Genomic DNA, 23,109 nt, shown 5'->3' on the forward strand with positions numbered 1-23,109 from the left:
GATGCCTTGGAAGATATGAAGTCGAAGTACTTATCCGTTTTATCGCGTAAGCAATACTACCCCATGTTTCAGCCTGTTGGCTTAAGCGCGACCGGTAGCCACGGTGACCTTAGGAACAGCTGCAGATGGGCTCCCAGCTCAAGCCGTCGGGTGGCCGTGGTGGGTAGCCACGGTGCGCCTTAGATGGAGCGGCGCCCCTGCCGTCGCCATTGCAACAGGAGCGGCTACCGCTGGGCTCTCAGCTCAAGTCGTCAAGTGGCCGCGGCCGGTAGCCACGGTGCGTCGCAGACGGAGTGGCGTCGCTGCCGAGTGGGGGCGCTGCCGTCGCCATTAGCCGCTGCCGCTGGGCTCCCAGCTCAAGTCCTCGCGTGGCCACTGCCGGTAGCCACGGTACGCCGACGATAGCTAGCGCACGCTAGCGCGCACTCGCTTTGCCGGAGCAGTCGCTATGCCGCCTGATAAACAGAAAGAAGTTTCGCTGACTTCCAGCAGTCAGAAAACTGCAGTGGGCCTTGGAGACAGAGGAAGAACGGAAACAGCGGCGTGCTAAACGACGAGCTCAAGACGCTGCTAGGCAGGTGCGCCAGTAATCTCTCGAAACCGAATCGTCGACAGCCGGTGACGATTCCGAATGGAATGTCATGGATGCTTTAAAACAGCGAAGAATCTGTGTCCCCGTATTCACTCAGCAGTGAAGAGCGTACGAATGCAACTAAAAAAATAAGAAGAAAAAGCAGAAAGAGAAGCTACGTCGCCTTTGCTTACGCAACCTACCGGGTTTAAATAAAACTAAACCTCACCTTATTTTTTGTAACTTTTCGAATGCCACCAGTTCACGCTCCTTTTCCGGCTCACACACAAATCATTGCATTGCAAATCTAGTTTGCCCAAACCCGTACAGTGTAGTGCCGTCTGAGCACAACGTCATCGATGAGTATGATTGTGAAATATTGAAGCAGGATGTCATTCAAGAGCAGTGCAGTGCATGGGCGACTCCAGTAATTCTTGTGCGGAAGAAATATGGCAGATGAAAATTTTGTGCACATTACCGCCTCCTGAATTCAGTCACTACAAAAGATGTCTACCTGGTCCTCTGCACTGATGGCGCCATTGAAAGCTTTTACTCTGCATCAAATTTTCATCCGTCAACCTGCGATCACGATACTCGCTGATTTCACTGCACCAGCAGAAAAGGAGATGACCGCCTTCATCACCCTCAATGGGCTGTTCGAATTTATTGTTATTTCCTTTGCTTCGTGTAAAGTGTCTGCAGCATTTGCAAGATTCATGGATGCTATACTACACGGACTTAAATGGGAGGTATTTATATGCAATCTGTATAATGCAGTCTACTTTGGCTGGACATCATAGAGCACAACGGCCGCTTATTGCTCATGCTGGACAGCTTGCGCCAAGCTGGTCTCGTTTTGAATTCAGCTAAGTGCCGTTTTGGTGAGCGACAAGCGCTGGTGCTTGGTCACCTCTTCAATAGTGACGGCGTTCGGCCTGCTCCTCAAAAAACCGTAGCCGTTGCCAGGTTTCAGAAACCTCGGAATTAGATTGACTCCGCAGTGTTTGGGCTTTGCTCATATTTCCGACTCTCCATTCCTCGTTTTACAAACTTCGTACCCACTCAAGTGCCTACTACACAAAGACGCTCCATTCCATTGGACATTTGAGTGCGACTCATCTTCCCGTCAACTGAAGTTCATTCTAATACCGTACCTTATCTAAGACACTTGAACCCTTCTGCTCTAACGGAGGTGCATAATGACGCAAGTGCTATAGACCTTCGGTGCTGCCCCCTTTAAGCGGTATTGCTTATCACAGTCGCTTTCTAAGCAAAAATTAACGCAACTACTCCATCACCGAGTAGGAGTGTCTCGCTATTGTTTTCGCCGTGTAGCAGTTTCGCTGCTACCTGTATGGATGGTTTTTCCTAGTAGCAACCGAACACCACTCCCTATGCTGGTTGCTCAAGCTCCGTGATCCGTATGGCGGTCGGGCCCACTGAGCACATCGCTTGCAACAATATTGTATTATATCATACAAAATGGTCGACGGCATACAGATGCAGATTGAATCTCCGGTTTGCCACTTACCATGCAGGATGTGAAGCCGACAACTTCGACCATTATATCGCTGCTATAAGTATGAGATTTTCCGATACACGCGCCTTCCGCAAACGCAACAGAATGGCCAACACCTGAAGACGTTCTTGAATGCTGCTCAGGACCCAACCTCGAACCGCCATTGTTTCCTACTTGATGACTTGCTATACAAGAAGGCTTACTCAGACAATAGAGGTTGATTCCTGCTGGCAGTAAATGAAAGCCTCCATATTTCTGTTCAACACGTCATGGATGATGCTTCAACTTAGGGACAATCTGGGATCTGCGAAAAATTTGCTCTGCACTCAGGAGCGATTCTGCTGGCTGCACATTCGACAGATGATTTACCAGTGTGTGGCCAGCTGTCCTAAGTGCCAGAATTGCGAACATCGAAGTTTTTCGAAGTCGCAAGAAGGCAGTCTTTGGATTGTTGTTTGTGTGGACCATCTTTCTCGCTGCTGTGAGATAGCCTCTCTTCCCGCCGCTACAGCGTACGATATTTATCTTTTAAGCTATATTCCTTTATCTTGTGACAGGTCCCCCGAGACTGTGATAGGTGACAGAGGCTGCCAGTTGACTACTGCTGAAATTGAAAAATTTCTGTATGTGCATCTTATTTGAGATATTCGACCCCTACCAGACTCAAACCAACAGAACATCCGCTAATATGCCTGAAATATACATCACTTCGGACTATAAACACTGGGACTGTGTTCTTCCATTCACCACGTCGCCTTCAAAACTGTCAGGCAAGAGACCACATGATACAGTCCGTTCTTCGTACTGTACGCCCGCTCCCATCGACACAAGCTCAACACAATCCTTCCATGATACTCTGGTAACGACCCATGCATAGCGGAAACTCTACCTGGCTGAAGAAGCGGGGCGGATTGCCCGGCTTAGGTGATTGACATCACCAGACAGCTCGTTCCGACGACCACCATCGCCAGGTCACCTACCTCACCGGGGACTTATTCAGGCTTTGGAGACCTATGTGAAAGCGCGGCTAACACCAGAAAATGCTGGCATGCTGAACAGGTCCATACGTGATCCTAGGTTGATTCGATACATTAACAACTCTTCTTGGGCTAATTGCTGCACACCCAAGAAGCACAGAATATGGGGTCCCAGTATGTTCAATGCAGGCAAATGGGGCTGGGCAACCATCATAACACCTGCATCGGTCCCCGATGGTGCAAAAGTGCGTAAGCCTCATTAGGGCTTGCCGCTGTTCCTACATGGGTTCCATAGCGATGTTGCTCGGGCTAATACAGAATACATTCCTGCATCCAGACCACAAGAGTACCTTGTCAGATATTTCAGGGCAACCCAACCTAAATGTGGGTTCTTATGGGAAAGCCCTCATACATTTGAATAAGGCCGCCCAGTTTAAATCTCGGTGGAATCTAAATCGGCCGTAGTGGGGCAAGAAAACAGGCATGCCCATATGCTGTCCCACTCGGCCCCTTGTAGATTACTTGGGGGCTTGTGGAATATGAATAAGAGCTCAGTTTGGGCAAGCCCTCTTGAAGCCCAGACAAGGCAGCATTCGCTAAACCGAATTAGGTCCCACATCGGCTGTGTTAAGGCTAGAATACCGGCTTGGCCGCATGGTACCAAAATCGGTCCCTTGCAGGGAATTTGAAGAAAAGGCAACATCAGGTGGACTCTGGGTTCAAGAACACCACCCAGCCCAATTGGGCCTGCCCACACAAAACTGCGCTAGGTCTCACATTGGCCGTAATGGGGCTGGAAGGCGGGCGGGCCCTCGTGATACTAAACTCGGTCCCTTGTGGGGAATTCGAAGGTTACTTGTAACAGCAAGTGGGCTCTCGATTCAAAAACAAACACCCAGTTCAACTGGGGCTGCAGGCACAAAAGCACTGTAGGTCCCACATCGGCTGTATCGAGTTGGAAGGCCGGCTTGCCCGCATGATACCAAAGTCGGTCTTATGTGGGGAATTTGAAAGAACGTGCTATAATCAACTGGGCTTTAGGCTCAAAAAGAACACCAAGCCCAATTCAGGCTGGCCACACAAAACCGCTCTAGGTCCCACAACGGCCGCAATGAGGCTGGAAACGGACATGCCCGCATTAAAGTACAATAGGTACATTGTGGGGAAATTGAAAGAATGTGCAACAGCTAGTAAGCTCTAGGATAAAATAAAACACAGTCCAATTGGGGTTGCTCGTACAAAACGGCTGCAGGTCCCATATTTGCCTTGACGGGGATAGAAACTAGCGCTCCCGTATGTTCGCCACTTTTGCTAAGCATGATTGCTGACGTAATGTAAATTCAGGCCCTTGTCGCAAGAAAATAGCGCTAGCCCAAATGGGTCTGCGAAATGATGCCGCTGCGGGTCTTATTTTGGCCTTAGCGAGGCTGAATACACCGATGTTTCCACACACTATTGCGCAAGGATTCTTTTCATCCTTTATTTGTAGGAGACGTTGCACTAAATGACTATTATAGATGATTTTTACAACAGTTATTAGCATTGTCAGCCGGTTAGAATTATTGCATGATTTTATTTCTCGCGCTCATGCAAATGGCGCTGTAAATACTGAAACATACTGATTGCTAGCTGTTGTCCCTTATATAGCTGCCGTGGACAGCCTGTAACTCTGAGCACAATATTACTGTTCAGAACACACATCTCCACACCCTGAACAAGATAGACATGAAGTCATTTAGGCTAGATTAATGCTATGAATTGTAAAATTCAATAATTTGGCTATTTAGAAAGGGCAGATGTAAAAAATAATTGCCTAATTATGTACGTAAATGTACATTGACTAGGGCTCCCCATCAATCCCTGCGGCAGACCCCTATGAAAATAATGTGGGCAATTTCATGTGCGGCTTGCGCATAGGACGCACATCGGTCGTGAGTCATTATTTGAGGGATTGACCGGATTGGTCTTCCCATCAATTACCTGCGTCGGACTTTTATGAGAATAACGTGGGCAAGCCCAATTGCGGCTTCCCCTATAGAACCGTCATCGGTCCTATGTTATTGTATGAGGAGCTGTCCGAAATAAAAAAAATAAATGTTCATCCACAGCGGCTGCCCGAATCTGTCTAAAGTAGAACCATTGGGTGGAGTTGGAGGGATCTGCACTTCTGGCAATGGGGGAAAGATATGGGCATCCCCACAAGGGCTGTCTGCATCGGTCCCAAGTGGTGCCCATCGGGGCTTTGTCGAGAGCCCCCTTCAGGCCTACGCCGGCCCCCTTTGCAGCACTCACGTTAAGCTCACCGGGGCTGTCCTGCCACAGGTAGCATAAAGTGGGCTATGAAGAGGGAGGGGGCGATGGGTCCGATATAGGCAATGCAGGACAGTCCCAGTGGGCTCAATGTGAGTGCTGCAAGGGGAGCCGAAGTAGGCCTGAAGAGGGCTTTGTCGACAGGCCCCTTCAGGCTTATATCGGTCCCCCTTGCAGCATCCACATTGAGCCCACCGGGCTGTCCTGCATTGCCGACATCGGACCCACCGGGGCTCCCATCCATAACCCACTTTCTGCTACCTGGGTAGTTGAATTGGTGAAAACATTGCGCCAAATTATAGCAACCTCAAGAAACAAAGAAACAGACACGCTACTTACAACGAAAAAAATCGGAGCGTTTTTAGCTGTGAGTAGCACCTGTGTCACGGTTTCTTTCTTGTGGATTGCTTAGTTCGGCGAACTAATTCAAGAATTACTCGGCGAATTGAGCTACTGGATGGCACGCCTTACGGCCAGTGGACGACATTCGGTGAAAATTGATATTACGTATGTCGCCTGTTTGGAGACATGCCATTTTCGCGACATCTTAGTAGCCCGAAGGGCTTCGTTTGCAAATTGGATGTGGATGATGAAGATAAGGAAATCGAGGTCGTAAGATGAAAAAGCGGGTTTTAGGAGAGGCCCCGCGTGTGCGCTGTTCCTTGTCCCAGTAACGATGCGCTACATGGCGGTGTCAAACGTTTTACGATATTTTAAAGCGAAACCTAGAAAAGGTTATTTTAAGGAAAGCAAGTTATATGGTCGATGTCAAAATCTTGCCGTTTTCTGTCGATCACAGAAAGAGCACACCTTCTAGAAAGAGCATATCTATTTGTCCCCTTTAGTCAAACCGAATGCAATTTGCAAATACAGCCGTAACAAAGCATTTGGGGGTGGTGGTAGTGGTTTGTATGAAGATGAAGGGGGAATGCACTGGCCGGTTGACTGCCGACGGTGTCGACACCGCCACTGCCGAGGTGCAGCATTTATGCAGAGCTGAGGTGAAACAATTTCTTAAAGCTGATTGATAAACTTACAGTACAGCATGTGTGAGCACCTTAGGCAAATGGACGTTAAATATACTAGCCTATATTTGTCTTAATGTATAGGTATATTCATAGGTGATGGGGCTCAGTTATTACTCCCGGGTGGCAAGACCCTGTTCTGGAGAGAGAGTGCGTTTCGGTAGCTCGTCGCAGAGATCGGGCTGCAACCCATATCTGATTTGTGCAACTCCTTTTTAACGTGGATTTTGCCCCGTGAAAACCTTTGTGGCACCGGGATTCGAACACCCTTCCTTTCGTACACGGCGCGCATGATCTACCTCTACGCCATCACTGTATGGATTGACGACACTGTTCAGATGGCTGAAATGGCAACACTTAGAAATGAGCATTGATGGAGAATACCTCACTAATGTGCAATAAACGGATGACATTGCTTAAACTCAGAGGATGATTTCCAAAAAAATAATAATTACCTAGGTAAGATAACCAGAAATGTAGGCCGAAAAAGGTACCATTCAGAAGACTAAGTGATGTTAATCAGTCTAGGAAAACTTCAACAGTTTACAGTGGCTAACAAATCGCCTACTGTAAGCGGTAGGCACATATATTTACTTAAGACTAGGTAATAATCTCATATTGTGACGAGCATTCTTTGTCCGACGACCGACGAGCACGTTTGTTGCTATCGCCGCCGCAGAGTTGCTTAGTTCTTTTGCAAGCGCAAGTCAGTCCCAATAAACAGTTATTTCAGTACCATCACGCCTGTGTTTTCTTTTGGCGTGTACGGCCTTGTCACCACTACGTGACATCTGGTGGGGGTGCTGCCTTTGATCCTTCAAGCGAAGACCCAAGCCGTGTTCCTGTCGCCCTGGAAGACCTGCCTACAGGTCACCGAGCCAGCCGCCGACTTCAAGGCCTACAACCCGAACACGGTCTGCTGCCTGACCCCATTCGATCTCGGAAGGCATCGACGCTGACAATGGCCCAGCCTACTACAGCACAGGTTGTTTTCGTCCAACCCCGTGAGCCCCCCTGCTTCCACGAACGACCGGATGAAGATGCTGGAGACTGGATCGACCTTTTCGACCGTGTGGAAGAATTCAATGACTGGAACGACGCTGCGAAACTGAGGCAGGTCTACTTTTCTCTTCAAGGACATGACCGAGTTTGGTTCGCAAATCATGAGGCAGCTATGAAGGATTGGGAGATTTTCAAGGAAGCGTTTTTGACTGCCTTTTCAAGCGTCGTTCGAAAGGAAAGAGCCCAGGCCCTCCTTCAGTCAAGACTTCAACTTACTGACGAGCCTGTCCTGGCGTACGTTGAGGAGATGAAGCGCCTCTTTCGCGCGCCGACCCTAACATGACCGAAGGTGAGAGAGTCAAATTTTTAATGCGAGGCGTCAAAGGATCGCTCTTTTTAGGGCTTGTCCGAAATCTGCCAAAAACCATGGTGGAATTTGAAACGGAGGCGTCTACTATCGAGAAGACGTTGGCCACTCGGATGCGCAACTACGAGCGACCACTTCAGCCGGACTGCTCAACCCACTACCCCAGCTCATCTATAAGGGGAGAGAAACTTCGGGACCTCACCCGGGAGATCGTGCGAGAGGAGCTCCGCCGATTGATGCTATCATCGCAAGAACCGCAGGTGGCGACACTTACGGACGTCGCCCGTGAAGAAGTGCAGCGGGCGCTGGGCGTTCCTCAAGCGATGGCTGCGACTGTTCCAGCACAAGAGGTAACAGCGATGAACTACGCTGGTGCATTATGTCGTCCTGCACCCCAACGCGACCTCCCAAGCCAACACGACCTCCCAAGCCCTCATCGCGGACATCCTGCTTCCGAAACCGCCCCTTGGTCCTCGCCCCCCAAGCCTACCAACGACCCCCAAGCCCCAGAATGTGCGACGCCTGGAGGACAGCAAACAACCGACCGCTCTGCTTCCATTGTGGAGAGGCAGGACACATCCTCCGTCACTGCCCGTACAGGCGGATTGGCCTCTGTGGTTTCCCTGTCGACGCCCCACGATCCCGTCCTGGCGAGCGACCAAAGGAAATCAACGACTTCCTGCGCAGCGGAGAGCACTCGTCGCCAAGGCGTCTGTCACGCTCCCCATCACCGTACAATGCCCGATTTGCGTCCCCGGGCCGCGGTTACGTGCAAGGACGGTCTCCTAGCTCCCGTAGGGGAATATAAAAGCAGCAACCTTTGGAGGTGAGGTTGCTCAACGGCGAAAAGACGAAGATCCTCCGCCGCCGACGACCACTAACGACGACGCAACCATTTCATCGCCGCTCCACACGACGACATCGACGACAACACGACCAGAGCGCAAGCAGACACCGCCGCCCAGCGAAGTAACAACAGAATGCCCCGGCCATGACCTGAAGAAACGACGGAGCCGAGACCGGACACTAAGGTCCATGTGCAGTGCGAGGACGCGAACAAATGACCTTGAAGTTAATATCGACGGTCGCAGAGTCACTGTCCTTGTGGACACCGGAGCTGACTATTCAGTCATCAGTGGACCGTTAGCCTCCCATCTCAGGAAAGTTACAACCGCTTGGGATGGCCCGCTGATTCGCACCGCAGGTGGCAACCTCATTACACCATCGGGACGATGCACTGCAAGAATAAGCGTAAATGGGCGTACTTACCCCGCCAGCTTTGTGGTCGTGCAGCCGTGTTCCCGCGACGTGATTTTAGGCATGGACTTCCTAAATGAAAATAGGGCTATCATCGACCTCCGATCCAAGCTCATTAAGCTCTCTGCAGACAAAGCCATACCTGCTATGACGGCTTCGACGCAACACGTCGCTCTAAACATCCTCGACGGAGAATTGACCGTGCCGCCCTGATCAAGCGTCGCCGTCAGCGTAGGTAGCACAGACATCGAAACCGCTGAAGGCATCGTCGAAGGAAATATACAATTGCTCTTGGAACGAGGTATCGGCATCGCAAGAGGCATCGCGAAATTCCGGAGAGGACAAGCTCAGGTGCTGGTAACAAACTTCACTGAAGAATACCGGCATCTCAACAAGGGCACGACCATCGCTTTTCTCGACGAATTAGCGGACCTCAAAGACGTATTCGCCCTCCACGACCAACCACTGGAAGACGCACCGGACCAATTCCGTCAGCCCACATTTGACATCAACCCAGTATTGACCCACAGCAGGAAAAACCACATTCGCAGTCTTCCTCGAAACTACAGGGAGTGCTTCTCGTCATCATCGAAGGTACGACAAACACCACTGGACAAGCACCGCATTATAACGGACGAACACGACCGACCACTGCGCCAAAGCCCTTATCGTGTATCGCCGCGAGAACGGCAGGCCATTCGCGATCAAGTTGAGGAAATGCTGCGTAATGACGTAATCCAGCCATCGAACAGGCCCTGGGCGGCACCAGTCGTTTTGGTCAAGAAGAAAGACAGCACACTTCGCTTCTGCGTTGATTACCTCCGCTTGAATAGCATAACGAAGAAGGATGTCTACCCGCTTCCCCGCATCGACGACACTCTCGACCGGCTCTGCAATGCAAAGTACTTCTCATCGATGGACCTGAACAGCGGATATTGGCAAATTGAGGTCGACGAAAGTGATCGTGTGAAGACCGCATTCATCACACCGGACGGCCTTTATGAGTTCAAGGTGATGCCATTTGGCCTCTGCTCCGCACCAGCCACGTTTCAACGAGTAATGGACACAGTCTTGGCAGGCTTGAAGTGGCGAATTTGGTCGGTATATTTGGACGACGCTGTTGTCTTCTCGTCAAACTTTGAAGACCACCTAAAACGACTACAGACAGTGCTGGAAGCCATCAAGCCATCGGACCTAACGCTAAAAGCAAAGTGTCACCGCCTACGAAGAACTGCGTTTCCTAGGAGACATCGTTAGTAAGGATGGTGTTCGCCCAGGCCCGGAGAAAGCAGCTGCAATCGCACAATTCCCACCGCCTGTCGACAAGAAAGCTGTGCGCCGATTGCTTGGATTGTGCGCTTATTATCGACGATTTGCCAGAAACTTTTCGCGCATCGCCGAACCCTTGACGCAGCTTACAAAGGCTGACGTACCTTATAAATGGGAAGCGCCGCAAGGAGAAGCCTTCGACGAACTTAAGCGCCGCCTGCAATGCCCTCCTGTACTTGGCCACTTTGATGAAAACGCCGAGACCGAAATTCACACCGACGCGAGCAGTGTGGGCCTAAGAGCCATTCTCGTTCGCACTTAACAAGACCGCGCAGCTGCTCGTAGTGCCTAAAACACTTCGGCAAGAAATTCTGCAGGCGTAGCACGATGAGCCCACAGCAGGCCACCTCGGATTTGCGCGCACTTTGCGTCGAATCCAGAAGTATTGCTGGCCGCGACTTCCTGCCGAAGTTGCCCACTACGTGAAGACGTGTCGTGAGCGCCAACGACGCAAGACGCCGCCGATCAGACCAGCAGGACCACTAAACCCGATTCCGCCCCCAATCCTGCCCTTTCAATAAATTGGGATGGATCTCCTCGGCCCCTTTCCATCTTCGTCTATGGGTAACAAGTGGATCATCGTGGCCACTGACTACCTTACCCGTTACGCCGAAGAAAGAGCACTACCAAATGGTACCGCGGCAGAAGTCGCCAAATTTTTCGTCGAACAAATTCTCTTGCGACACGGCGCCCCAGAAGTGCTCATCATGGACAGGGGAACGGCGTTTACGGCAGAGTTGACGCAAGCCATCCTGGAATACAGTCACAAGCCATCGACGTACAACTGCGTACCATCCCCAGACCAATGGCCTTACGGAGCACCTGAACAAAACGATCGCGGACATCATCGCTATGTACGTCGATGCTGAACGCAAGTCCTGGGACGCCATCTTGCCGTACGTGATCTTCGCGTATAACACGGCAGTCCAGGAGACGACCAGAGAGACCCCGTTTAAGCTTGTGTAGGGCAGGGAGCCCACGACGACGCTCGACGCAATGCTGCCGCACGCAACCAGCGAAGACAACCTTGACGTCGCCACCTACCTGCAGCGTGCAGAGGAAGCCCGACGACTCGCACGGCTGCGTATTAAAGACCAACAGCGCAACACCGACAGTCGACGATACAATTTACGACGACGTCACGCAGAGTACAATCCAGGAGACCAAGTGTGGGTTTGGACACCAATTCGCTGTAGCGGATTAAGTGAAAAGTTGTTGCGTCGACACTTTGGGCCATACAAAATCCTTCGCCGCGTCGGACAACTGGACTATGAAGTCATTCCCGACGGAACGTCAGCATCACAACGGCGACGCGCACGCCCAGAAATTGTACATGTTGTACGACTGAAGCAGTTATGTTTCGAAGCCGCTCTCCACGCTGTCACCCGCCGTGCTCGTCCAGAGGGCGACGGTCTGTTCAGCTGTTGGCATTCGAAAGGGTTCTCCTCTCACCCGCCGTGCTCGGTTGCGCTGACCGGCGGTCTGTTGAGTTGTACCTGCTGGGCACCTTGGAGTACTACCCGTAGACGAACCAGGCTTACAACATCTTTATTGTAGCTGGTCTCTCCTCTCTTGAAATTACCCCCGACAGCTTGTTAAATAGACTCCCTAAACAAAGCCCCTATCATTGCGCCAATAGGGACGCAGTAAACTCTCTGGGCGGGGCCAATAGGCTCCAGCACCGTTCCTCCTCACTCCCGTCATCCTGTACGCACAACATCACGCGTGCACATTCCAGAGTTCAAATCCGCCGCCGTGGTCACGTACGTCCTTGCCGAACAGCCCGAGTCCCGTGGGAATGAGCTTCCTGACCTCCGCGGCTCCTTTACACAAGAGCCCAGCGCGCGCACACACACAAACACACACCTCCACACACCGTGGATGATCTGCGGTTCGAATAGTGCTGCTGGCCCTGCCGACGCGGGACATCCGGAGTCGTCTTGCGGGCGGGGTTGCGTCGGCGACTTGAAATCCGCGCCAGCCAGGCGATCCGCGATCCAGGGTCACGGGAAATGAACGAAAAGTCACGCACCGCGCTCCGGCCCTCAAGTGCACGCCCCGCAGCTGCGCTCTCGACGAGCAGGCGCCAGTCCAGAAGCCGACGGTGTGGTATGTCGCGTTGATGAGCGCAACACCTCCCCACCAAGTGTGCTGCATAAGTCTTTATACTGCAGCCACACACAACACACAAGCGAACAACGCGACGCGGCTGGCGTCAGGTTCAATACCCCCCGCCATCCGCGCCCACACGCAATGACAAAGCCCAAACCATTCTTAGGCCATTTACCTTTCCCTCGATGCGCTTAGCTCCATTTAGTTGGCCGCCACCAGCCTTGACATATCATCGGCGTTGGCATTTTGAGTGCCCCTTTTATGTTCGATCGTAAGATTTAACCTTTGGAGAGCGAGAGCCCAGCGAGTTAACTTGGCACTATGCGGGCTGGTAAGCGTAAGGTACTTAAGGGGGTTGTGGTCCGTTACCACACGCACCTGTGCACCAAATAGCCAAGCCTCGAGCTTACTCAGTGCCCATATGATCGCATAGGCTTCCTTCTCGATTGTGGCCCACCGAGTCTGGGTCGGACTGAGCTTCTTGCTTAGAAATGCGATCGGGCGTTCGTTCCCCTCCTCGTCGCACTGTGCGACACATGCTCCTACGGCGTAGTCGGAGGCATCGGTGGATAGTATAAACTCCTTACTAGGATCTGGTGCATACAGCGATGTCGCGCGCCCTAAACACTCTTTAATGCTCTCGAACGCATTCTGTGCCTCGCTGTCCCAAGGTAGCCGATGAGGGGTCCTCCTTTTCGTCAGGTTAGTCAACGGGAGAACAATACGCGAGTAGTCAGGGACATACTGTCTATAGTATTTTGCCAACCCGAGAAAACTCCTCAGCTGCCGCTTCGTCTGTGGCGGGGGAATCTCCTCAATAGCGCTGACCTTTGCAGGATTCACGCTTTGCTTACCCGATCCTACTATGTGACCAAGAAACTCTACCTCCCCTCTTGCGAATCGGCATTTAGCTGCATTCACAGTGAATCCCGCAGCTGCTACGGAACTTAGAACATTGTCGATGTGCCTCAGATGATCCTCCCACGTCTCGGAAAATATGGCGAGATCGTCAATGTAAGCGCAGGAATACTCTCTGTGTGGTGCTAATACCTCGTTAATGATTCGCTGGAACGTGGAGCTAGCGTTCCGAAGCCCGAAAGGCATCACTTTCCAAGCGTATTGCCCGACCTGCGTTACGAACGCCGTCAGTGATTGAGACTGCTCATCTAACGGTATTTGCCAATATCCCCTCAGCATGTCAATGAGGGTGATGTAACGCGCCTTTGCCACCAGAAACAAAAGCTCCGAAGGTATGCTCATGGGGAATGCGTCCGGTTCCGTAACGCTATTGAGCCTGCGATAGTCGCAGCAGAGCCTTATGCCGCCGTCCTTCTTAGATACACAAACTATGGGATGGGCATGGGCGCTCTCTACCGGAAAAATCAGACCCCACTCACACAGTTCGTTAATCTGCCTTTCCACTTCCTTCCAAAACACCATTGGTACCTTGTACGCGTGTCCGGCTACCACTTCAGATCCTGCCTTCAGCCTTATTCTGTGCATGCCAGCGGTGCACTTGCCCGGTTTACTACCAAACACTTGTCCGTGCTTAGCGAGCACCGCGGTCAGCTCCTCCCGTTGCGATTGGGTAAGGTGGCTCAAAGCTTCGCCCGACACCCTACTTCCTTCGTCAGACGGTGTTGGGAATGTGGGCACGTCGCCGAAGTCACTGTCCCCTTCGAAAACTGTGTCTACAACATTAACGCGTGCGTGGTAAGCTCGGAGTTTGTTGGCGTGCACAGCCCGACGTGTGCCGCCTTCCAACTCGATTAGGTAACTGTAGGGCCGCAACCTTTGTACAACTTTGACCGGTCCTATCCACTTTCCCATCAATTTGCCTTGGCCTTCCTTCTCCAACCACAACACTTCGTCCCCTTTCGCGAACTGTTTAACCATCGCGCGGAGATTGTAGCGATTCGCATACTTTGTCTGAGCATCTGTGCAATTACCTTCAGCTGTTGCATGTGCCTCAGCTAACCGTTTGCGCAGCTCCGAAAGATATTCCTCAGCTGGGATTGTTAGAGAGTCCGGGACGGACCAGTCCCCACTCCACGACTTCTGCAAGATGGAAAGAGGCCCCACTGGCACCCTCCCGTACATCAGCTCAAACGGAGAGCAGCCCGTCGTTTCGTTAGGTACCTCTCTGTATGCCCACAGCAGAAATGGAACAAATTTGTCCCAGTCCCTGCCGTGCTCCTCCACGATACGGAATAACATGGATTTGAAGGTACCGTTCCAGCGTTCAACCAGTCCATTGCTCTGCGGGTGGTCGGGCGTGGAGAATCTTGGGCATGTTCCAAGCCTGGACAGCATCTCTCTAGTTAATTGAGCCGTGAAATTTGTGCCTTGATCACAGCACACCGTTTCCGGTATACCCATGCGTGCAAAGATCTGTAGCAACGCCTCGCACATAGCCTTCGCTGTCAGCGCGCGCAAGCATACGACCTCTGGCCACCGAGTGTTAACATCAACAACGCACAACGCGTAACGGTGCCCTCGCGCAGACGGTGGTTTAATTGGCCCTATGCAATCAACGTTGATGACTTGAAACGGGCTGTCTGGTCTAGAGAGGGGTGTGATCGGCACACGATCGAGAGTGCGCGCAGGGGCCTTTACCTGGCATGCATGGCACGTACGACAGTGTTGCTTGACATCTCTGTCCAAGCCTGGCCAGTAAAACGACCCCTTTATTCTCTGAAGCGTTTTACGTTCGCCCAGGTGCCCTGCCCACGCTGAATCATGCGCCAACCTTAAAACCTCCGCGCGCCGTTCCGAAGGTAGTACCAATTGACAACACTCGTGTCCAGCAACTGGCTCTCGATGGAACAGCAGCTCGTCCCGTATAAGCATGCCATGCGAGCCTTCTTTAGCCTGAGCCCATGCTTCTTTTAGCGATTCATCGGCAAGCTGAGCGTTCCGGAACAGCTGCCTTGCTGTCTGGTTCGTTTCGGTTTGGCTGGCAGCAGGCTCCGCCTCGACGACGCACGCCACAGCATCAGCGTGTCCCGTATCTGGCCCGTCTGGTTCATCTGTATCTGATTCCAGAGCTACTAACTCATCTGCTGGTGTTAGTGCTCTCTCCTCGAGAAGCTCATTGTAGTCATCTGGCGTATTCAGTGCATCTACGCCTGCGACTAGCTCATCGGTAAGCGCACACAGCACTCCTCGTTCGGACGGGTTGAACGACACTAGGGGAGCACCCTCCGTTGCCTTTAATGGCACGTAAGCCAGCTCGGCGACTACCTCACTCCCAAACGCTCCTCTCAGCTTCAGTGTTGACCCCGCGCCTTCATACTCGCGGCAAAGTGACTTACGAAGGACAGAGACATCGGCACCCGAATCAACCAAAGCTCTGAGCTGCTGACCCGTGCTCTCTATTGTGACAATACGTTTGTCGCCTGCCTCGTTCTGTCGCCTGTCACTCCCTGTCGCCATCTCCTCGCTAGCTGGAATTTCCACTCGAGCAACAACCTGTCTTTCGCCTCTGCGACTGCTACTTCCATTTTTTGTTGAGACAGTTTCTTTTCTCGGGCATTCTCTTGCAAAGTGGCCTCTCTCGTGACATTTATAGCACTGTCGCCCGGGACGCCTCTCAGCCGTGCTGCCTCCCAATTGAGATGACGTAGCGGTTCGCTTCTCGGCATGGTGGTTTGCCGTTGCGTAGTCCTACTGCTGACCTACACCTCCGACTCTCTTCGAAGTTCTCTGCGAGCTCTACGAGGTCACTAGGTTTGAGAAAACCTTCTTTCTCACTCAAGGCAACGTGTGCTCTTGCATCGGCGCTTAAGCATTCCTTCATTCGGTCTGTCACCACCAGCTGTTTGAACTCCTCAATGGTGCGCACTTTACAGCTGTCTAGGTAGTAGTCGAGATAATTCTCCAGTCGTACGGAGAACTGTTCCCAGGTTTCTCCTGCCTCTTTGCTGCTTGACGAGAATAATCTCTTGTATTCTGCGGCTGACAGTCGTAGTCCGCGAAGAATTTTGTCTTTCAAAGAAGCGAAGTTTTTCCTCTCGTCTGCTGATAACCGTACGAGGAGCCCTCGCGCCCTTTCGCTCAGCCTCGGTAAAACCAGTCCGGCCCACCACTCGGTCGGGACGTCGTACGAGCATAAGGTCGCCTCCACCTCCTCAAACCATCCAGGCACTAATTGCTCTTGATTCGGCATTGGTGCCAGGACGCCTTTCAATAGGCTCGCGTATTTTAGCCTTCTATCTTCATCTGTTCCAGCATTCGCCGCGACGGTGCTGCCGCTATCGCTAAGCTCCACGCTCTGTCCACAGCGCAATCGCTCTGTTTCTAGAATCAATTTTTGATTCTCTTTCTGGGCCTCTACAATTTTTAGTTGCAATTGCAGTAGTGCCAACTGCTCTGACGTAGCCTCCACTGCGGAGTCTACCTCATCTTCGCCTGCCTTGCCGGCGGCTGCCAACTCTTCACTCTGATCCCCCTCTGCCATCTTTCCTCCTTCCTTAGCGCAATCGCACCTCAAAACCCAGGGCTTTGACATAGCATGCGCCCGCAGATGTCAAAGGGGTACTCGCCTGACTGCCGCTGGTGTCCCTTGGGGTGGGTCCCCTTGCGCAGGATTCAAGAAGCTGGGAGCGTCTTCACGAATTGGCTTTCCAAGCGGTTGTCACGGTCAGGCGTCGTCGTTGACGAGGCTCGTAGTGTCGCCGTCGTCGTTCCCGTAGACTCCAGTTCAGCCACAGCAGATCCTGTCGACTGCGCCAGTTATGTTTCGAAGCCGCTCTCCACGCTGTCACCCGCCGTGCTCGTCTAGAGGGCGACGGTCTGTTCAGCTGTTGGCATTCGAAAGGGTTCTCCTCTCACCCGCCGTGCTCGGTTGCGCTGACCGGCGGTCTGTTGAGTTGTACCTGCTGGGCACCTTGGAGTACTACCCGTAGACGAACCAGGCTTACAACATCTTTATTGTAACTGGTCTCTCCTCTCTTGAAATTACCCCCGACAGCTTGTTAAATAGACTCCCTAAACAAAGCCCCTATCATTGCGCCAATAGGGACGCAGTAAACTCTCTGGGCGGGGCCAATAGGCTCCAGCACCGTTCCTCCTCACTCCCGTCATCCTGTACGCACAACATCACGCGTGCACATTCCAGAGTTCAAATCCGCCGCCGTGGTCACGTACGTCCTTGCCGGACAGCCCGAGTCCCGTGGGAATGAGCTTGCTGCCCTCCGCGGCTCCTTTACACAAGAGCCCAGCGCGTGCACACACACAAACACACACCTCCACACACCGTGGATGATCTGCGGTTCGAATAGTGCTGCTGGCCCTGCCGACGCGGGACATCCGGAGTCGTCTTGCGGGCGGGGTTGCGTCGGCGACTTGAAATCCGCGCCAGCCAGGCGATCCGCGATCCAGGGTCACGGGAAATGAACGAAAAGTCATGCACCGCGCTCCGGTCCTCAAGTGCACGCCCCGCAGCTGCGCTCTCGACGAGCAGGCGCCAGTCCAGAAGCCGACGGTGTAGTATGTCGCGTTGATGAGCGCAACAGAAGCCATATTACGAGCGTTAAAGAATGTGTGGTGTTTAAACTTTGCAGTGTTTATGTTTATGTTGCTTTGTTTTGGAACATCGAGGCGATGTGTTTTTTTTAAGGGGGGGAGTAATGCCGTGAACCGTTCAAAACAGTATTTGTTGTTTTTAACAGCTGCCGGGATACAGGCTTATCACTCTGATTCTGGACCGCTTATCAGTTCCGTAATCTTTGTTTGTTAATGCTCGATGTCGCGAGTCACACCTTTATCCGGTTCCGGTCACTCGGGTCTCTTTCCACAATGTTCCAGCCCGTGCTGGTAGCAGTTCTGTGCAGCCTTTAAATTGAGCGTTGACGAGTGTGACGAGCATTCTTTGTCCGACGACCGACGAGCACGTTTGTTGCTATCGCCGCCGCCGAATTGCTTAGTTCTTTTGCGGGCGCAAGTCATCCCCAATAAAGAGGTATTTCATTACCATCACGCCTGTGTTTTCTTTTGCCGTGTACGCCCTTGTTACCACTACGTGACAATATCAAGACAGGAAATGGAAATAACAAGAATAAGTGTGGTATAGTGAGCATTTAGCAAGTACTCGCTGGTCATGACTAGCTGCTTACCAGTACTCACCTTTGGCGGTGAAACGTAGAGGCTAACGAAAAGTGTTCTTAAAGTGAGGACGAGAAAGAGCTATGCAACTGAAAATGATAGGTGTAACCTATCATTTTGTAGACAGGGGGTTTAGAGAGAGGGTCAGAGTGGGCAGTAAAAGTTTTCCATAATTTGAAGACGTCAGCTCAAAGCACGGACGGACATGAAATGGGATGACACATAATGAGAAGAGAGTTTAACCGATGGTGGTCTCAGAGTAACCGACTCGATTCCAGATGAAAGAAATTATAGCAGGGTCGACTCAAAATTGCGGTGGCGGATAAGGTGAAGTTTGTTGTGTTCGAGTGGATGTATCTAGCATACGACAGGGTTAGTCGAAGAAATGTGAAAATGTCTTTGGTTTGTAATGAAATGCCTTTGCACTGATTTTGTGATGATAATGAATTTCTTCCGTGTGTTCGATTCCGATGTTTACATACCGGGGTAGTGTTGGCTGTCTCCCCATCTTCAGGTAGCTTTACGTTATTACTTACCTTTAAAAATAATAACTAAGAAAGGTGATATTTTCTTTGAGCTGTCTTCCGTGGGGGTTTTGAGCTAAATGCATTATTCAGCTTACAAAATTAGGCTTCTACTCCATTCATTTTTAGGTAACGACGTTTCCTATTTCCCGTAAATGGATTGGTTTTTATGAAGTGACAACACTGCATAGGTTTGTATAATCTGAATGAAAGTAGTGGATGAAAAATTCTTCTTTATTTTCGTTTTCATTGAATAAATTATCATGCTTTGCGATGGCCTGAGCGTCAGTGCAGTTTATGTCTGTTCTTAATGTACCGCCAGATTTTTCTTGGGTTTCTTTTGAGTTTATCTGCTACGACTGATTGATATGGGTTCTTTACGACCCTCTAGTGAGTTTTTTGTTAGCGTTGTGCACTAGGCGTAGTAGTTGGTTTTCGGCATATCTTATACCTCCCAGATTTCTTCTAAATTGATAATCTAAATTACTATGAATTCATAGTTTACTTCTGCGGCGGTTGAAAGAAACCACTTGAGAGAGAACAAAATCTGAAGCCAGTGAAAGCATTTTATTCATGCATATACCCCACAGATTATCCATGCTGCCAAAAGGAGTATATTGCTCAAACGAACTCATTAGAAGTAGACATGCCTAATTGTCGAATTCGTGAAAGAATATTTTTGGGTCGCATTTCAATAAATTCATTTTTCGGGCAATGAACAGTGCTTGGAAAAACACCCTGGTACCTAATTCCTGGTACTGATGCATTCAAATTTTTGGTATCTACGATATTATTCAAAATCCCATCCAATATATTTCCGTCTGGACTGTCGCGCTCAGCATGAGCTAAACTGTCCGAGCACAGAGGCGAGAACACTATGTACAGTGTCGCTGATAGTGATGTACTTTCGAATCATCGGGATAGAATTTAGCTGTTACAGCAATCGCGAAAAACCACCGCTTGCTTGTCCTCGCCTTCATTTTGTTTACGATGATAATGCCGCGAACTATTTTCTTTTTCGACAGCCGCCGGCGTGCGGCCTCTAACTAAGACTACAGCGCGCAGATCGTTTCTGTATTCTTTGTTTGATCATGCGCGTTATCGTTAGACAACGCTTTATAATTTTCCTCACTGCGCATGATGCGTTGAGATATATCTCGAAGATAAGATTCCCAAGGCCGATCTCATGGTCGGGCTAGTTGGAACAAAACGGGGATAGAAAGCCATTGCCAGCGACACCAATTGCTTGGAAAGACATCTTTACAATGACTTGTAAATATTGTGGAACTATTCAGTAAAAAACAAAAACAACATTTTCATGTTTTTATGTTGGATAATGTTGTCGTTTTGATTTCTTGAAAAGAGCGCAGCATAGTTACTGTGCCGTAATTATAGTGCGCCCTATTCTTTCACGGCCTTTTTGCTCTCGTAAACACGGCTGAACCATCCAGAATGCAATGGGCTCCCGTGTGGGAATATGGCGGTTCAGCGGTGTCTTCGTTGTATCGTTATACGATAAAAGGAAATGCCTCATCACGTCTTCGTTTTCCCATTTGGAAGCGGCGCACAACATAATAATAATCATAATAATAATAATAATAATAATAATAATAATAATAATAATAATAATAATAATAATAATAATAATAATTGCATTTAGAAGGAAACAGGGGTGGTGGAAGAGAAGGGCAGAAAAAGAAAACGAAAGAGATAGGCTAGAGCAATGTGTGAGGCTGAGACAAAAGATGAAAACACATATGCCATGTGCCTATCAGCCAATCCCGTACACAGAAAAGAAGCAGGGGGGGGGGGGGGGGGGTTGATGAACGGACGGGTCACGCAGATACATACCGCCCACACAAACACAAATCAAACCAAGTATTTGGCCAGGGTGTGACGCATGACCCGTGACTGAGCATGGTCAGTGGGAGAGGTGTCCTCTGGGTCTTTGGTATGGACAGAAAATTAGCTATTGCCGCCAGGAGAACAATGTTTGCGGCGGACACCTCGGGCGACAATGGACTCGGGCTGGCCAGAGCGTTTGTTGCACCTGATGGCGGAATGAAACTAGCCTCCATCGAGCGAGCCGTCGAGGGCTGAAGCAGAGTACCCAGTGAGGGGCCACACGTCAGCAGTGCTCGATGGTCCTCCACTTTATTTGTTTTAGCCTAGATGCATAGGTATGCTGGAGGTCACGCCGCTGAGAAAGCTGTGCACAGAAGTTGATCGTGGCTCTTTATACGCTTTGGAGTCGCTCAATGAGGTTTCGTAGATAAGGACTCAATATGGAGGCATAAATTCGAAATGAGGGAGGAGAAGTACAGTGTATAGGGATCGGAAGCCATCTGCGCCGCAGTACTTCGCCACTGGTGACGCAAATACCAGCATATATCTTGCTGTCGCCACGAATTGGGAGATGTGAAACAAAAACGTTAACTCTGAGGGGAAGATGGCGCCATGGATGGTAACAGACTGGACGGCTTGGATTGCAATCCCGGACACATTGTCGGTAAGTGTGAAGGTGCTCTTTCTGGCATGGAAGCGCATCCCACCGCACTGTGTGGTTTAGTTTGTGGGGCTCCGTAGCCCTTTTAAGACGCCTATAGAGTTATTCCTACAAGATGGACTTGGAGACGGAAAGCGCAACGAGGAGTGGTAATGCGATTTCAAGCGTCGATAATCGACGCCTCCCTCAAAACCGTTGTTTCCCGTCTTTCTTATTCACCGACACTACTGGCCAGTGGTTGTTTGATTTATAAAGGAAAAGGAGAAAGGATGCATATAAAATATTACAGGCCGATTACCATAACATCTGTTATGTATAGGTTGGCCATGCAGGCGGTGAAATAAAGGTGCAAGCATGGGTAGAAAGTAACGAGATACTCAGAGAACTTCACAACGGCTTTAGAAATGGTAGGCGCTTAGATGATAGCCTGTTTGTGCTTACCCAATGCATCGAAATATCTAGAGTGGAAAATCGACCTTTGTATTTGGCTTTCCTGGACATAAACGAGGAGTACGACAACGTAAACAGGAAACTCCTGTGAAACAAATTAAAAGACGAAGGTATCGGTTATAAGATAAAAGAGATCCTACAGAAAATATACCGGGATAACAAAGTAGAAATTACATGGGAAGGAATAAGAAGTACGGAAGATGTCAAAGCATGCAAAGGATTAAGACAAGGCTGTCTTCTATCACCGCTGCCATTCATGCTTTATATGATGTACCTGGAACGGACGATACAAGAGAGTAACCTAGGTTTTAACCTGTCATATAGATTAGGTGGAAAGGCGGTAGAGCAGCGCCTCCTCGGTTTGATGTATGCAGACGATATTGTGCTGCTAGCTGAGAGTATGGAAGAATTGCAAACTCTAATTAAGTATTGCGGAGACGAAGGGGACGCTCTAGGCTTCAGTTTTAGCGCAAGTAAATCTGGTCTGATCTGGAAGAAAGATCTGAACGATCTGAAAGAAAGATCTGAAGTCTGGAAGAAAGGTGTTAGGCAAGGAGACACAATCTCCCCAGTACTATTCACAGCTTGCTTAGAGGAAGTATTCAGAGACTTGGAATGGGAGCCGTTAGGGATAAGGGTAGATGTAGAATATCTCAGTAATCTGCGATTTGCTGATGACACTGCCTTGCTAAGCAACTCAGGGGATGAACTGAAAATTATGTTTGATGAGCTAGACAGGAAAAGTAGAAAGGTTGGCTTGAAAATCAATATGCAGAAGACTAAGGTAATGTTCAACAGCCTCGGGAAGGAACAGCAGTTTACATTAGGTAGCGAAGTACTGGAAGTAGTAGCCGAATATGTCTACTTAGGACAGGTAGTAACCGCAGATCCGGATCATGAAAAGGAAATAACAAGAAGAATAAGATTGGGATGGAGCGCATTTGGCAAGCACTCGCAGATTATGACTAGCAGCTTACCGGTATCGCTCAAGAGAAAAGCATGCAACAGTTGCATCTTACCTGTACTCTCCTATGGGGCTGAAACGTGGAGGCTAA

At 50.3% G+C, this 23,109-nt stretch overlaps 3 protein-coding genes across 3 annotated transcripts in view; all 3 read right to left on the reverse strand.

Annotated features, from left to right (window-relative positions):
- Nucleotides 1–23,109, reverse strand: part of LOC146194639 (sphingomyelin phosphodiesterase-like) — a 122,643-nt gene that overhangs the window by 16,453 nt on the left and 83,081 nt on the right. The window lies entirely within an intron of this gene.
- LOC146194640 (uncharacterized) lies at nucleotides 239–15,905 on the reverse strand. Its single transcript, XM_084595942.1, has 2 exons — nucleotides 14,419–15,905; nucleotides 239–375 (listed from the first exon to the last, which is right to left on the reverse strand). Exons 1-2 carry the CDS (start codon nucleotides 15,902–15,904, stop codon nucleotides 239–241), a joined length of 1,623 nt encoding a protein of 540 aa, XP_084452068.1. The 5' UTR covers nucleotide 15,905.
- Nucleotides 16,062–16,928, reverse strand: LOC146194641 (uncharacterized). The gene has a single exon (XM_084595943.1). It carries the CDS (start codon nucleotides 16,926–16,928, stop codon nucleotides 16,062–16,064), a length of 867 nt encoding a protein of 288 aa, XP_084452069.1.

The sequence above is a fragment of the Amblyomma maculatum genome, chromosome 3, assembly GCF_055883805.1.
Source record: "Amblyomma maculatum isolate TAMU_Amacu chromosome 3, ASM5588380v1, whole genome shotgun sequence".
In the NCBI taxonomy this organism is placed as follows: domain Eukaryota; kingdom Metazoa; phylum Arthropoda; class Arachnida; order Ixodida; family Ixodidae; genus Amblyomma; species Amblyomma maculatum.

What these genes read in the sequence shown, in the direction of transcription:
- LOC146194640 (XM_084595942.1), bottom strand. Translation starts at nt 15,904, where the DNA reads ATGGCGACAGGGAGTGACAGGCGACAGAACGAGGCAGGCGACAAACGT. An exon ending in GGCACATGCAACAGCTGAAG is followed by an intron (nt 376 to 14,418) that starts GTAATTGCACAG and finishes GGCTACCGGCAG; the next exon opens with TGGCCACGCGAGGACTTGAG.
- LOC146194641 (XM_084595943.1), bottom strand. Translation starts at nt 16,928, where the DNA reads ATGGCAGAGGGGGATCAGAGTGAAGAGTTGGCAGCCGCCGGCAAGGCA.